We start from the raw sequence: 17,729 nt of genomic DNA, 5'->3' as shown, positions 1-17,729 counted from the left end.
GGCTCTGTGGTGACATGGCAACCAGTGCAGGGGCTGGGGACGAGGGATTCCGGCCTGGAGGTGTGAGGGTCAGCACCACTCATCTTCAAGCCAAGATGTTAGTCTGTGGGGTCTTTTGAGCAAGAGCAACACAAGCCTGTCTTCTCAGCCTACTCTTCCTGCCCAACCCCTCTGTCTAGGATGGACTGAGGCTGATTTCTTTTTTTCTTTCTTTATTTTTTATTTTTATTTTTATTTTTTTGAGACAGAGCCTTGCTCGCTCACCCAGGCTGGAGTGCAATGATGCGATCTTGGCTCACTGAAACCTCTGCCTCCCAGATTCAAGCAATTCTCTTGTCTCAGCCTCCTGAGTAGCTGGGACTACAGGCACGTGCCACTATGCCTGGCTAGTTTTTGGTGTTTTTAGTGGAGACAGGGTTTCAGCATGTTGGCCAGGCTTGTCTCGAACTCCTGTCCTCAGGTGATCCACCTGCCTTGGCCTCCCAAAGTGCTGGGATTACAGGCATGAACCACCATGCCCGGCCTGATTTCTGATCATTTTACTGCTGGCAGGGACATGTTAATATTTCCTGGAAAAAACAGAGCTAGCTCCCATTAGCCCATCAAGCACTGGGGCTCCAAGCTCTTCTCTTGGCTGCTCATCCCAAAGAGACCCTAAGAATAGGAATTAGTGTGTTCTCTCTCATCCTGGAGCTAGAAGAACACTACTTACTTCCCACCTGCATTTTGCTTTGTATTTTTCTTTTGTGGACTAGCTAGCTACCAGGGCCAGTGTCACAGATAGAGTTCAGTTTTGAAACTGTGGCCAACATGACCAGCCTGTGGTGTCCTGATAGCCACAAGACTTGAAATTAATTCCATTCAACCTATTATTTATCTATATGAGGTTCTATGATAAGTGAGGAGTGGTGGCTACATGCCAGCCTGGGTTATCTGTGAGGACTTGGAGAGGTCACTAGGTTGCGATAGTCTCCAAAGCAGGGTGTGTTCACCAGTGGGGGGTAGAGATGATCCCTTGGAGTGCCACCAAAAAAACACTCATTTTATATATGAATGTGTGTATAAAAGTCAATACATACAAATGGAAGTTTATATTTCCATATACATAATATGTTAATGTAGCATTATATGAATATGTGTGTGTACATATGTTCACTTTATATGTCGACATGCACATCTGTGCACACACACACTTTTAAAAATTTAACTGATGGGACACCCAGGCTAAATTTTTGGATACACTGGCCTATTGAACATCTCTCTTTACCAGGGTACTGAGCATGAGTCAATTTCAGCGCTGTTCATTTTCAGCCCAAGGTATTCTCTAGCATGCTATAGCCACTGCACTACACACTGTGCTGGGTGCTATGGGAGATACGAAAGTGACTGAACCACAGTTTCTGCTCTGATGAGACTTTAGCTCAACCTTTTGTAGGACTTCTGTTGTTGGTTTGGTAGAGAAATAGAAAACATTCACCTGGTGTTCTTTAAAAAAATCAACATAAATAACAGAACGGTACTTCAGCTGCATATTGTGTTCATAGAAGAGAAGGAAAAATGGGGACTAGAAAATGCATAAATGAGGGCCGGGCGCGGTGGCTCAAGCCTGTAATCCCAGCACTTTGGGAGGCCGAGACGGGTGGATCACAAGGTCAGGAGATCGAGACCATCCTGGCTAACATGGTGAAACCCCATCTCTACTAAAAAATACAAAAAAAAAACTAGCCGGGCGAAGTGACGGGCGCCTGTAGTCCCAGCTACTCGGGAGGCTGAGGCAGGAGAATGGCGGGAACCCGGGAGGCGGAGCTTGCAGTGAGCTGAGATCCGGCCACTGCACTCCAGCCTGGGCGACAGAGCAAGACTCCGTCTCAAAAAAAAAAAAAAAAGAAAAAAAGAAAATGCATAAATGAGTGAGAATGGGAAAGGGGGAAGCAAGTAAAAAGACAGGACTGAGAGAAGCTGTCAGTGAAGGATAAAGAGACTGAAAATCGGTATTTAGGTTGGAGGGAAAAAAAAAAACGTGGAGAGAGAGGAGTATGAGAGGAACAGGCTATACCAGTAGGTCTCAAAACGTGAGAGTTCTTGTAGGTCTTTGAAGTCTGCAAGGGCAAAACTTTTTCCTAGCAATACTAAGATATTAGCTGTCTTTTAAAAAACTCTCATTCTCTCATGAAAGTACAGCAGAGTTTTCCAGAGACTAGGTGATGTGTAATAACACATCAGATTGAATGCAGACACAGACATGAGAAACCAGCTGTCTTCTATTAATGCAAGTATTAACTGTGGAACAGTGCCACTATTCTTACTAATTTTGTTTCATTTTGTTTGGAACACTATAACTATATGTTATTTAATGTTAATATCTAGTGAATTTATTAAATTTAATGAATTACTAAGCATTTAAAAATTTCTCCATTTCCAGCCCTTTTTCTTTTGCCTTAGGAATTGCATTTATTTTTATTTTTGTTATTTTATTTCATTTTAGATTCAAGGGTACATGTGTGGGTTTGTTAAATGGGTATATTGTGTAATGGTGTGGTCTGGGCTTCTAGTGAACCCATCATCCAAATAGTGAACATTGTACCCAATAGGTAATTTTTCAACCCTCATCCCTGTTCCCTCTCTTTCTTCTTTTGGAGTCCCCAGTATCTATTATTTCCATCTTTATGTCTATGTGTACCTATGGTTTAGCTCCCACTTATAAGTGAGAACATGTGATATTTAGTTTTCTGTTTCTGAGTTATTTCACGTAGGATAGTCGTTTCCAGCTCCATCCATGTTACTGCAAAGGATGTGATTTCATTCTTTTTTATGGCTGCATAGTGTTCCATGGTGTGTATATATGCCACATTTTCTTTATCCAGTTAACCATTGATGGACACTTAGGTTGATTCTTTGACTTTGTAATTGTGAATAATGCTGTGATAAACAGACAAGGGCAGGGATCTTTTTGATATAATGATTTCTTTTCCTTTGGGTAAATAACCAGTAATGGGATTGCTGTATCAAATGGTAGTTCTATTTTTGGTTGTTTGAGAAATCTTGATAATGTTTTCCATAGGGGTTGTACTAATTTATATTCCTGCTAAGAGTGTATAAGTGTTCCCTTTTCTCCACAGCCTCACCAATATCTGTTATTTTTGACATTTTAATAATAACTATTCTGAATGGTATGAGATGATATCTCATTGTGGCTTTAATTTGCATTTCTTTCATGATTAGTGATACTGAGCATTTTTTTCCTGTTTGTTGGCTGCTTGTATGTCTTCTTTTGGAAAGTGTCTGTTTATGTCCTTTGCCCACTTTTTAATAGGGTTATTATTATTTTTTGTATTAATTTGTTTGAGTTCCTTATGGATTCTGGATATTAGCTCTTTGTTGGATGCATAGTTTGGTTTGCAAATATTTTTCCCATTCTGTAGGTTATATACTCTATCGATTGTTTCTTTTGCTATGCAGAAGCTTTTTAGTTGAGTTAATTCCCATTTGTCTATTTTTGGTTTTGTTGCATTTGCCTTTGAGGACTTGGTCATAAATTCTTTGCCTCAGCTAATGTCCGGAAGAGTTTTTCCTAGGTTTTCTTCTAGTGCTTTTAGAGTGTCAGGTCTTACATTTAGGCCTTTAATTCAACCTTAGTTAAGTTTTGCACATGGTGAGAGATAGGTATCCAGTTTCATCCTTCCGCATGTAGCTAGCCAGTTTTCCCAGCACCATTTATTGAATAGGGAGTCCTTTTCCCATTGCTTATTTTTGTTGATTGTGTTGATGGTCAGTTGCTTGTAGGCGTGTGGCTCTATTTATGGATTCTCTATTTTGTTCCATCCGCCTGTGTGTCTATTTGTGAACCAGTTCCATGCTGGTTTGGTTACTATAGCCTTGTAGTATAGTTTGAAGTCAGATAATGTGATGCCTCTGGCCTGGCTCTTTTTGCCTAGGATTGCTGTGGCTATTTGGGCTCTTTTGTGGTTCCATGTGAATTTTAGAATAGTTTTTTCTAATTCTGTTAAAAACAATGCTAACTCTATAGGAATTGCATTGAATTTGTAGATTGCCTTGGGCAGTATGGTCATTTAAATGATATCCATTCTTCTTTTTTTTTTTTTTTTTGAGACAGAGTCTTGCTCTGTCACCCAGGCTGGAGTGCAGTGGTGCGATCTCCGCTCACTGCAACCTCTGCCTCCCAGGTTCGAGCAATTCTCCTGCCTCAGCCTCCCGAGTAGCTGGGACTACAGGCACCTGCCAACACACCCGGCTAATTTTTTGTAATTTTAGTGGAGACGGGGTTTCACCATGTTAGCCAGGATGGTCTCAATCTCCTGACCTCGTGAGCCACCTGCCTCAGCCTCCCAAAGTGTTGGGATTACAGGCATGAGCCACCGCGCCTGGCCCGATTCTTCTAATCCATGAGCATGGGATGTTTTTCCATTTTTTGTGTCACTTCTGATTTCTTTCATTAGTGTTTTGTAGTTCTCCTTTTAGAGGTCTTTTACTTCTTTGGTTAAGTGTATTCCTAGGTATTTTGTGTGTTTGTGTGGCTATAATAAATGGGATTGACTTTTTGATTTAGTTTGCAGCTTGAGTGTTGTGTAGAAATGCAACTGATTTTTGTACATTAATTTTGTTTGTTGAAACTTTACTGAAGTTGTTTATCAAGTCTAGGAGTCTTTTGGAGGAATCTTTGGGATTTTTCTAGGTATAAGATCATGTTGTCAGGGAACAGAGATAATTTCACTTTTTTTTTTTTTTCAATTTGGATACCTTTTGTTTCTTTCTCTTACCTAATTGCTATGTTTAGGATTTCTAGTGCTATGCTATTTAGGGGCTGTGAGAGCGAAATCCTTCTCTTGTTCTAGTTCTTAAGAGGAATGCATTTTACTTTTCCCCATTCAGTATGATGTTGGCTCTGGGTTTGTTATATACAGCTCTTATTATTTGGAGGTATGTTCCTTTGATGCCTAGTTTGTTGAGTTTTTTTTTTTTTTTTCATTATGAAGTGATGTTGGATTTTATCAAATGCTGTTTCTGCATTTATTGAGATGACCTTATGTCTCTTGTTTTTAATTTTGTTTATGTGGTGAATCACATTTATTGACTTGCATATGTTGAACCATCTTGGCATCCCTAAAATAAAACCCACCTGATTGTGATGGATTATCTTTTTGATGTGCTGTTGGATTCAGTTTGTTAGTATTTTGTTGAGGATTTTTGTATCTATGTTCATCAGAGATATTGGCCTGTAGTTTTCTTCTTTTTGTTGTGTTCTTATCAGATTTTGGTATCATTATGATACTGGTTTCATAGAATGATTTATGGAGGAATTCCTCTTCCTTAATTTTCTGGAGTGGTTTCAATAATATTGGTTTCAGCTCTTCTTTGTACATCTGATAAAATTCAGCTGTGAATCCATCTGGTCCTGGACTCTTTTCTTGTTGTAGTTGTTATATATTTTTTGTTACTGATTCAGTTTCATTACTCGTTATTGGTCTGTTCAGAATTTCTATTTCTCTTGAGGGGTTGTATGCTTCCAGGAATTTATTCATGTACTCTGGGTTTTCTAGTGTGTGCACTTAGAGATGTTCATAGTAGTCTCTGATGATCCTTTGTGTTTCTGTGTTATCAGTTGTAATGTTACTTTGATCATTTCCGATTGTGCTTATCTGAATCTTCTCTTTTTCTTTGTTAATCTAGCTAGCCATCTAACAGTTTTGTTTATCTTTTCAGAGAACCAACTTTGTGTTTTGTTGATCCTTTGTATGATTTTTTTGGTTTCAATTTAACTGAGATCAAATCTGCTCTGATCTTTGTTATTCTTTTCTTCTGCTAGTTTCATGTTTGGTTTGTTCTTGATTTTCTAGTTCCTTGAGGTGTGGCATTAGCTTGTTAATTTGAGATCTGTCTTTTTGATTTAAGCAATTAATGCTATAAGCTTTCCTCTTAGCACTGCTTTTGCTGTATCCCAGAGGTTTTGGTATGTTGTGTCTGTTTTCATTCATTTCAAAACATTTTTTTAATTTCTGCCTTTATTTTATGGTTAACCCAAAAGTCATTCAAGAGTGAGTTGTTTAATTTCCATGTACTTCTGTGGTTTTGAGGGTTCCTCTTGGTATTGATTTCTAATTTTATTCCACTGTGGTCCAGGAAGATCCTGATGTGATTTTGACCTTTTCTTTTCTTTTTTTTTTTGCATTTATTGAGACTTGCTTTGTGGGCAAGCATATGGTGAATTTTAGAGAATGTTTTATGCACAGATGAGAAAAATATATATTCTGTGGTTGTTGGATGGAATGTTCTGTAGGCGTCTCTTAGTCCATTTGGTCAAGTTTGCATAATCAAAGCAACAGATCAAGCTCAATGATCTGTCATCATTGACAGCTTATTCGTGTCAATATGGTATTGAAGTTCCTTTTATATGACTCTTTTATATGACTGTCTATCTCTTTTTGTAAGTCTAGTAGTATTTGTTTTATAAATCTGGGTGCTCTGATACTGGGTGCATATATATTTAGGATAGTTAAATCTTTTTGTTGAATTAGACCCTGTATCATTAGATAATGCTATTCTTTGTCTTTTTAACTGTTGTTACTTTAGAGACTGTTTTATCTCATATAAAAAGAGCAACTCCTGCTCCTTCTTGTTTTCTATTTGCATGACACATCTTTTTACACCCCTTTACTTTAGGCTATGGGTATCTTTACATATTAGGTGGTCTCTTGTAGGTAGCAGATTGTTGGGTCTTTTTTTAAAAAAAATCCATTTTGCTGAACTATATCCTCTAAGTGGAACATTGAGGCTGTTTACATTTAAGGTTAATAATAATATGTGAGGTTTTGTTCCCATCAGAGTTTTGTTAGCTAGTTGCTCTGTAGTCTCAATTGTGTAATTGCTTTATGGGATCTGTGAACTTTGTACTTATATGTGATTTTATGGTGGCAAGTATTGTCCTTTCATTTCCATGGTTATAACTTCTTTAAGCATTTCTTATAGAACTGGTCAAGTGGTGATTAATTCCCTTAGAGTTTGCTTGTCTGGGAAATACTTTATTTCTCCTTGCTTTATGAGGCTTATTTGGCAGGATAAAACATTTTTGGCAGGCTTTTTTTTTTTTTTCTTTAAGAAAGCTAAAAATAGGCCCCCTAGGCCCCCAATCTGTTCTGGCTTGTAAGATTTCCACTGAGAAGTGTCATTAGTCTGATAGGATTTCTTTTATGGGTGATCTGATGCTTCCCTCCAGATGCCTTCAAGATTTTTTTCTTTAGCATTAAACTTGGATAGTATGATGACTCTATGCCTTGGTGACATTCATCTTTTATAGCATCTCCCAGATATTCTCTGAATTTCTTGCATCTGAATGTCTACTTCTATAGCAAGATCAAGGAAATTTTCCTGAATTATTCTCTTAAATATAATTGCTTACTTTTTCTTCTTCTCTCTCAGGATTACATATAAATTATACATTTGGTCCCTTTACATAATTGCATATTTCTCAAAGACTTTGTTCATTAAAAGAATTCTTTTTTCTGTATTTTTGTTTTACTTGTTTAAACAGAAAGAGTGGTCTTCAAGCTCTGAAATTATCTTTTCTGCTTGGTCTAGTCTTTTACTATAGTTAAAGTTTAATATATCTATCTTATCTTTCATATCCTAAGTTTTTGGGGGTTGATTTTCAACTTTCTTTTGCATCTCAGTGAGCTTTCTTACAATCCATATTTTGAATCCTTTATCTGTCATTTCAGAATTTTCATTTTAGTCAAGATCCATTGCTAGAGAGCTAGTGTGATCCTTTGGAGGTGTCAAAACACTTGGTCTTTTTGGATAGCCAGAATTTTTATGCTGATTCTTTCTCATCTGAAGGAGCTTGGTATAGTTTGGTTCTGTGTTCCACCTAAATCTCATCTTTTAACTCCCATAATTCCCATGTGTTGTGGGAGGCACATGGTGGGAGATGACTGAATCATGGGGGCAGGTATTTCCCATGCTGTTCTTATGATAGTAAATGTGTCTCACAAGATCTGATAGTTTTAAAAATGGGAGTTTCTTTGCACAAACTCTCTCTTTGCCTGCTGTCATCCACATAAGATGTGACTTGCTCCTCCTTGCCTTCTGCCGTGATTGTGAGACCTCCCCAGCCTTGTGGAACTGTAAGTTGAATAAACCTCTTTCTTTTGTAAATTGCCCAGTCTTGGTATGTCTCTATCAACAGTGTGAAAATGGACAAATATTGAGCTGTTGCTTCCTATTTTTTAATTTGCCAACATTTGAATGAGACTTTTAAAGTTTGTATTCTTTTTTCCCTTGAGGGTGTGGCTGTAGTATATATTGTGTATGATTGTTTGGCTTTGTTTCTGGGGGCTTTCAGGGGACCAAGGGTCTCTATGGGTTCCTTGGTTATGGATATCATTTGTGTGGTTGCTTTCCCAGATACTGCTTGTTGTAGTGATGTGTAGGGTGTATGAGCTGACACAGTATCTTCTGTAGGGCTAGGAGTGTGGAGGTCTCAAGAAGCTTATCTCATATACTAGCACTGCACTCTTCTGACAGCAGGTTTTTTGTTTGATGATGCAGTTCAGTCTCTAGGCCAGTAAGTGTCGCTTAAGGGTAAGAAGAGCTAGCTCACCCTCAGGTCATCTGATGGTGAGTGGAAACCCCTGCCTTGATGGGTGTGCTGAGGTCTTAGGGGTAGGGGCCAGCAGGGGGCTGCACCAGTTCCTCATCCTGGGCAGGCAGGAACATGATTCACTACCTATCATGTCCCTTTCACAGCACTTGTAACCCTCAGTTCATATAAACACTGTCCTTTGGCTCCTGGCCACTCCTGAGGTCTGTGAGAATGTTTCTATTGTGGCTACCACCAAAATGGCCTTGGGTCAGAGCCTCTTTTCCCAGTCCAGAACAGTCAGCTCTGTGACTTGTCTGTCCTCTATTGCAGGGACATTGCTACTTTGTGTAGGGAGCGGGAGATGGGCCCTGTTTTTTCTGAAAGACGAGGCAGTACCACCTCACTTTCAGTGGGGATGCAGCCACTGTGAAAAGTGCTAGAAAGCCTTTCTTCAATTGCATGAGTGCCAGCTCCCAGCAGGGAAAGTTTCTGCTGCATCTACAACAGTGAATGGGTGGAGTAGGAAATAGTCCCCTCTCCATGTCCCTTCCAAGCTACTACTACTGCCCCTTTCAGAAATTGGTGCTGTCCCTGCATTTCCTTTGTCCCAAGGAGCACTTTGGTGGGCTGTGCTCCCTGCTCCCCTAGAAGCAACCTGCACTGAGGGCTAGATTTCTGGGGTTCCTGCAGCTCCCCGGGTCCTGCCAGTCCCCCATGGTTGCCAAAGTCAGAGTGATTGTGGGGTATGTTTCTGGGGTATCTGGTGATACAACATCACAAAGGCTGAGGTTGCTTGGGCAGGGCGGTGGCTCAGAACAGGTGCACAACCAGTATGGTGCCCACCATCTCAGTTCAGGCCTGAGGGGAGTGCCAGCACACCTGCCTGAGTTGGTCACCTGGTATTCTATTCTCAGGAAGTTCCCAATTCACCACTGACAGCATTGCCCAGGGTCATGAAGGCAGACGGGGCTCTCCCACAATTTGGTATTCAGCAGTTTGTTATGGGGGTGAGGTGAGAAGGGATGCACACCTATCTACCCTTTCTGTAAGACTCCAGGCTCCTCAGGGGTCAGTCTGTGCCAGATTCTTTCTGTTTTCCTTTTCTCTGCCCCAGCTTCTAACTTTGGGCTCCCTGGAAGATCCTGGCTCTCTTTCCTCCTCTCCTTCTCCATTTTAATTTCTAATACATAAATGGAGATAAATATGATCCACATAAAGAAAGGCCTTTTGGAATCTTCAAAATTTGTAAAAATATAGAGGCTCCTGAGACCAAAAAGTGTGGGAACTGCTGAGCTGAGGGATAGTCAGAAGCATCTTCCAGTGAGAGGGAGCATCAGGATGCAGTGGGGTGGGCAGGTCTGCAAAGGAAGAAGGGTGATGGAGATTGCATGTGTCAGTGGTGCAATTTGACCTCAGTTTGATCTGACAGGACCTATCTCCTACCTTCTATTTTAATGGTTTTATGGGAATGTTGGTGATTGCCTGAACTGATTCCGTTTTCAATCTAAATAATTAAGTTACCTGTTCAAAGGTCTGCTATGCTTCTTAATTTCAGGGGTTGGAATTTTGTGGGGTAATCCAAATTTTATCTGTTCTATCCTGTTGTCCTGTGGGCATAATTGTCCTTATGAGGCAATTTTTTATTTCAGAAAATATGTCGCTGTTGGTTTGAGTCTATAAATTTGGAGACTGTATTTTTTAAAATTTTAAATAAACTTTTTATTTTTTGATCATTTTAGATTTATGGAAAAGTTACACAGATAGTACAGCATCCCCATATGACCCTCACCCAGTTTCCCCTATTGTTAACATCTTACATTACCATAACATATTTGTCAAAACTAAGAAACTAATATTAATACATTACTATTAACTAACTATATACTTCATTTGAATTTCACCAGTTTTTCCAAGTGTCCTCTTCCTGTTCCAGGATCCGGTCCCAGAGCACCACAGTACATTTAATTGTCTATAGCAGTTTCTCAATCTTTCTTTATTTTTTATGACCTTGACAGTCTTTAGGTGTATTGGCCAGGTAACCTATAGATGACTCCCAATCTGGGGTCTTTTTTAAATTATTAAACTAGGGTTATGGTTTTTGGAAAGAAAACAACAGAGATGAAGTGCCCTTCTCATCAGATCATAGCAGGGATACAGCATATCCACATGACGTCACTGGGGATGTTAACCTTCATCACTTGGTGACATTAGTGTTTGCCAAGTTTCTAGGTTTCCCCACTATAAAGTTACTATTTTTCCTCTTTTCCTGCTTTGTTTTTTAGAAACAAGTCACTAAGCCTAGCCCACGCTCTAGGAGCAAATTGCGGGAATTAAACTCTACTTCCAGGAAAGAAGGAATGTCTATAGATAGTAATTGAATTCTAATGTAAGAAAGATTGGTCTCCTCTCTCCCTTTTATTTTTTCATTCATTTATTTATATGAGTATGGTGTATTGTATTTGTCAAGCTTCTCCAGAGAAAGAGAACCAATAGGATACACACACAGACACATACACACACACACAAACACCACACATACGTACATATATATGAGATTTATTATAGGAATTGGCTCACATGGTTATAAAGGCTAAGAAGTCTCATGACTTGCTGTCTGCAAGCTGAAGAACTAGGAAACCTAGTGGTGTAATTCAGTCCCAGACTGAAGGCCTGGTGTAAGCCTTGGTCTAATTCCAAAAGTCCAAGAACCAGGAGCTCTGATGTTTGAGAGCTGGAGAATATGGATGTCCCAGCTCAAGCAGAGAACAAATTTGCTCTTCCTTCACCTTTTTGTTCTATTGAAGCCCTCAAGCGATTGGAGGATGCCCACCTCAACTGGTGAGGGTGATATTCTCTACTCAGTCTACTAGTCTGCTAATCTCTTCCAGAGATACTCTCGCAGACACACCCAGAAATAATGTTTTGCCAGCTATCTGGGCTTCCCTTAACCCAGTCAAGTTAACACATAAAATTAACCACACAGTATGGATTCATATATATTTATTTTATGCTTTGGGATATATTATGCCATTTATGTTGTTGCTCAAATTGTTTCAGCTTGCAACTGACCATTGGGAACTTTTTCAGATTGCTACCTGGGCCCCTTTCATATGCCCTTATCCTTTTGTTTTTTGAGTATTTCCTTACTTTCTGGTATTATAAGATATTCTGGGCTTATTTTGTATTTTTCTTGTCCTGGCTTTAGAATCAGCCACTTTTTCTGGCTTCTCTCACTGGAGAATGGTATTTAGAAACTAAGATCTGGGCAATGGGTGTGCTTGTTGCTATTGGGATGTCATTGCTTCTAGGCCTTCTCAGTAGATGGAGCTAGGTAATATATGTATATATTCTAACTCACAGATATAAATATATCTATAATTATTTCTATATTTATCCATTTACATATATGTTAAGATAAACATGGTGGAGACCCTTCGAATTTGCTTATGTTCCTTTTCAGCCTATAGACCAGATATAATAATTAGCTTTTCTTCTCTTGCAGATTCCAGAGAGTCCTCTATTTCATATGTGCCTTCCAGAACATCTCTTGTGGTATTCACTACTTGGCTTCCGTGTTCATGGGAGTCACCCCTCGTCATGTCTGCAGGCCCCCAGGCAATGTGAGTTTGGTTGTTTTCCACAATCACTCTAATTGGAGTTTGGAGGACACCGGGGCCCTGTTGTCTTCAGGCCAGAAAGATTATGTTATGGTGCAGTTGCAGAATGGTGAGATCTGGGAGCTCTCGAGGTGTAGCAGAAACAAGAGGGAGAACACATCAAGTTTGGACTATGAATACACTGGCAGTAAGAAAGAGTTTCCTTGTGTGGATGGCTACATATATGACCAGAACACGTGGAAAAGCACTGCGGTGACCCAGTGGAACCTGGTCTGTGACCGAAAATGGCTCGCCATGCTGATCCAGCCCCTATTTATGTTTGGAGTCCTACTGGGATCGGTGACTTTTGGCTACTTTTCTGACAGGTAAAATCAAATATTTAGGATTGTTGCATTAGTGTAGGGTTTATTTTCCTATCTGATTTTCTTGGGAGACAAGGAATTATGTTTAAAACTTGTCATTTTTATACTTCCTGTCTAAATTCCTACCTCTATGCTGATCCATTATTTAGGGATGTATAATGATAAGGATAGGCTCTGAAGACAGTATACCTGGATCCAAATCCTGGTTCTACCACTTATTAACTGTGAACCCTAGGCAAATTGCCTAACTTACCTGCATTTCAGAATCTTTGTCTATTAGCTGGTGATAAAAAATATTATCACTTACTTCAAAGGATTATTGCAAAGTTAATACAGAACAAAAGTACCCTGGGCATATAACCACTCAATAGATACTTTGAATATTTTCTTCTCTTTCAATAGACTTACTTTTTAATAGGAGTAGCCTGATTCTAAGCAGTATATCTGTAAAATTATGGGCTTGATATAACAGCCTCTTTTAGTCTTTTTGTGCTGCTGTAACAAAATACCACAGACTGGGTAATTTACAAACAATAGAAATGGAACTATTTCTCATAGTTCTGGCAGTTGGGAAGCCCAAGATAAGGTGCCAGCAGCATTGCTGTTGGGGAAGGCTGTTGTTTGCTTTCAAGATGATGCCTTATTGCTGCATCCTCTGGAGGGGATGAATGCAGTGTCCTCACATGGAAGAAGGGGTGGAAGGCCAAGAGAGTGCTCGCTTCAACCTTGAGCTCTTTAGTAAAGGTGCTAAGGGCCCTGCTGTCGTGACTTTATCACCTCCCAAGGCCACCCCTCTTAATACTCTTGCGCTGGAGATTAAGTTTCAACATGAATTTTGGAGGGAATACTATCATTCAAAGCATAACCTGGCCATATATTTTTAAAATTTACATTAAAATGAATATGTAATTCTTAAAATAAACAAAGTTTTTATCGCTGTATGAACATGGACTACACCAAAGCACAGAGATGAACTTATTGGGTCTCCATAGTTGTGGATTTTACAAGCATGTGGTGGGCATTGAGTAGCTAAAGACAACAGCTTAGATCGGAAATCCCTGCTCTTGAGATATACCAGTCTAATGGGGCTGATAAACATGTCAAAAGAAAAATCATAGGGCTTTGTCATGGGCAGGACCATACCGCTCATAGTATGTTCAAAGGTACTAGGTATTAGTGTTTTCATTCAGCAAGCTGTTACACAAATTATCACTTGGGCCTTTTCTGTAGAAATGTGTTCACTGCTTGACTCTTGAAACTCAAAATATTTGCAACTACATGTATGAAATGTACTAAAATACATTTGCTGTATGACAAAAATGGAATATAAATAATGCTTATAACAAGGTCAGAGTACAAAATACATTAACTGAAAATAAATTTAGTTCCTTTGTCTGAACTTGGTATAGTTATATAGACATATATTGAACACTTACAATCACTTTGATAGATGCAGAGATGTATATATGTATAATAACATATAAATAAAAATATATTAGTGAAATTATACATATATTTCACTGAAATATATGTAATATATAAATAAATATATATTACACTGAAATATATGTAATATATATAGTTCACTGAAATATATGTAATATATAAGTAAATATGTATTATTATTATTAAATATATATTATTATATATAAATATATTACATATATTTCAGTGAAATATATATAAAATATATATTTATATACATAATTATATATAAAATTTATATATAAAATATATATTTCACTGAAATATATGTATATAATATATATATATGAAAGCAAGTTTATTAAGAAAGTAAAGGAATAAAGAAGGGCCACTCCATAGGCAGAGCAGCCACGACGTATATTTTTAAAAGTCCTTGAGAATTTGCAAACCGTTAACTGGTATTCATTTGGATGTGTAGCTTGAATTCAAATGACTTGGGAGCTCCAGAAAAACCGTAAGCTAAAAAATCGGTTTGACATGGTCCATGACTCCCCGTGTCTGTATTCTCTCAGCGGAACTCGTTGAAAGAGACAGCCTCCTTGCACTTCTTGTAGTCTTCTACACTTCTTGCTGGATGTGCCAAGATGGCAAGTCCCTGACCACTTTTTTCTCTGGGTCATTTCTCAGAGCTGTCTATGCAGCCAGTACCTTAAAAGATGAGTGCTATGGTTTAGATATGATTTGTCTGTTCCCACCAAAGCTCATGTTGAAATGTGATCCCCAGTGTGGTGGTGTTGGGAGGTGAGGCCTAGTGGGAGGTGTTTGGGCTATGGGGCGAATCCCTCATGAATGCATTGGTGCTGTTCTCATGGCAGTGAGTGAATGAGTTCTGGCTGTCACAAGGCTGGATTAATTCTCACAGGAATTGATTAGTTCCTGCAAGAGTGGATTGTTTTAAAGTGAGGACGCCCCTCAGGTTTCTCCCTGTTTACATGTGTCTGCTTTACCTTTGACCTTCTCTGCCGTGTTGTGATGTAGCATGAAAGCCCTTGCAGGAAGCCAGTACCCTTGATCTTCCCAGCCTGCAGAACTATGAGCTAAATAAACCTCTTTTCTTTATAAATTATCCAATATCAGGTGTTCTTTTATAGCAACATAAAATTAACTGATATGATGAGATAATGTCCCCTCTCTGCCCCAAAGAGTAGGCTTCCTAACTGCTTGCTACAAAACCAGTGAATTCCCCACATGCAGTGTTCCCCCTTTCTAATTCAACCCACTATCTGTGAAGTGTCATCTGGTTTATTGTGGGACTTGGGGATTAGAGGAACTGAGACAAAGATGCTGCTGCCCTGCTGCTTGCTAATGAAGTAAGTAATGAAGTTCTTTGTTTCTGACCCAACCATCTTGTGTTTTTGCCAGCAGCCCTTAAACAGTACAGATTAATGTATTAACTTAGAGTAAAATAAAATTTAATACTCTTTGTTTACCCTCATCTTGGGCTTGAGAGGATTCTCATAAATTATTTTTCAAGGTGAATAAGTAGCTCAGTGAAAACCAAAACACATGGTTAAAAGGGACCATGAGTGAGAATCAGCAGAAACAATTGGCAGCAGAAGCAGACTTCTGCACAAAAACTTCAAATGCTAGAATTATCAGGCACAAATAACTATTTTTAAAGAAATAGAAGACAAGCTTAAAAATATTGATGAAAACTGGACATTGTATTAAAACTGACATAAAATTGAAGAATACCTAGGACATGTACAGATAAAAAGTGAAATAGGTGAATAATAAATCACCTGGATAGTTTTAACAACCTGTCTCGCACAGCTACAAAAAAATCCATGAAATGGATGATAACTCAGAAACAGTTATCAATATTAAAGCTCAGAGAGACAAAGAGGTGGGAAATATGAGAGATTAAAATTCATGGAGGCTGAAAAGGGAAAAGATCTGAAATTTATTTAATATTAGAAACTAATCAATGGTGTTTACCACATTAACATATTAGAGAACAAAATTCATACAATCAACTCAATACTTATAGGAAAAGCATTTGATGAATTTCAAAATCCATTCATGATAAAAACTGAAAGTAGAAGAATGCCTTTAACCTGATAAAAGTTTTCTACAATAAGGTTTACCATGAATATCCTAATTGTGAAGTTTAAAATATTAATTAATTTCTTTTTTCTTTCTTTCTTTGTTTTTTTTTTTTTTTTTTTTTTTAGACAGGGTTTTGCTATGTTGCCAAGGCTGTTCTTGAACTCCTGGGCTCAAACAATTCTCCTGCCTCAGCCCTCCCAAATAGATGGGATTACAGGCATGCACTACTGCACCCAGCTCTTAATTCTGAAATGTTAAAAACTTTTCCTTTGAAATTAGGAACAGACAAGGATGTATGAAATACGTCTTCTACTTAGCATTGTATTGGATAGTCTAGCCAGTGCTATAAGGAAAAAGAGAGAGAAAGAGTGAGAAGGAAAGGAAGCAAGGAAGGAATAATGATTGGAAAGGAGAAATAAAAAGTCATTATTTGTAGTCATTACAATTTTGTATGAAAAAGTCCTACATATGAGTTGTTAGAATTAATGAGCATTTAAAATTAATTATATTTCTATATACCAGTAACAAAAAATTTTTTAAAATGTCATTGCAGAAGCCTAAAAATATGAAATATAAATGGTTAAATATAGCAAAAAGTGAGGAAGGCCCTCTGTGGAGAAAATTATAAACTTTAAGAATCAGATCATTGAAGTAAATAGATATATCACTAGACAAACAGATTGAGGCTCCTTCAGAGGCTCCTGGAATAGACTTGTGCATTCATAAACCTAAGTATAGACACATAAGGCATTGTATATTAACAGGAAAAGGATCAATCAATAAGTGGTGCTGGGACAGATGTCTAGCCATATAGAAGGAAATACAATTGGATTCATTTTCTAACATTTTACAGTACAATAGCAGTTCCAGAAGGACTAAATGTGCATATGTGAAAAAGCAAAACTATACAACTTTAGGAAAATAGTTTAGGAGAATATTTTCAGAACGTAATGGAAGGAAGGATGATTTTTTAAAACACAAAAAGCATTGACTATGAAAGAAAAGAGGGATAAATTTGACTTCGTTACAAGAATTTTTGCCCACCAAAAGACACCATTAAAAGAGGAAAGATATGAATGTGCACACACAAGAGAGAGAAAATATTTGCTTTACATATAACTAAATTATTAGTGTCCAGAATAATCAAAGGATTGTTGCTTACATCAATGGGAAAAAGACAACCCAATAGAAAAATGGGAAAAAGATTTTAAGTCACTTCATAGAAAAGAAAATCCAAATGGCTAATGAAAAGATGAACTGTCAGTGATATATAATCACACCATTTACTTTTGACCAGTTGTCAGAAGTCAAAAGTTTTGTAATGCTAAGTGTTGGCGAGGACATGGAGTAATAGGATCTCTCATCCTGCTGGTGTGAATGCAAATTAAGAATCCAAGTTGGGTTAACCTTGAAGACTGATTTGGTATCATATAGAGTTGGTGATGTGCACAGGCACATGCTCTGGGGCATATACCCTGAGCATGCTCTTGCAAAGGTCCACAGAGGTACATGCATAAAAGTGCTCCCACAACATTGTTCCTAACAGCCCTGCACTCTGAACAACCCAGATGCCTTTCAGTCGTCTCATGGACACATGTATTATAATATATTCTTACAGTA

General features: G+C 38.2%; 1 protein-coding gene across 1 annotated transcript in view; it reads left to right on the top strand.

Annotated features, from left to right (window-relative positions):
• Positions 1-17,729, top strand: part of SLC22A16 (solute carrier family 22 member 16) — a 52,409-nt gene that overhangs the window by 8,046 nt on the left and 26,634 nt on the right. The window contains exon 2 of the mRNA XM_015137583.3: positions 12,099-12,578. Within this exon, the coding sequence (XP_014993069.3) occupies positions 12,099-12,578 (480 nt within the window). The remainder of the gene's footprint in view (positions 1-12,098; positions 12,579-17,729) is intronic.

Source organism: Macaca mulatta, chromosome 4, assembly GCF_049350105.2.
Source record: "Macaca mulatta isolate MMU2019108-1 chromosome 4, T2T-MMU8v2.0, whole genome shotgun sequence".
NCBI classification, from domain to species: domain Eukaryota; kingdom Metazoa; phylum Chordata; class Mammalia; order Primates; family Cercopithecidae; genus Macaca; species Macaca mulatta.
Note: the sequence above shows the minus strand (reverse complement) of the source record. Positions and strands in the feature narration are given on the sequence as shown.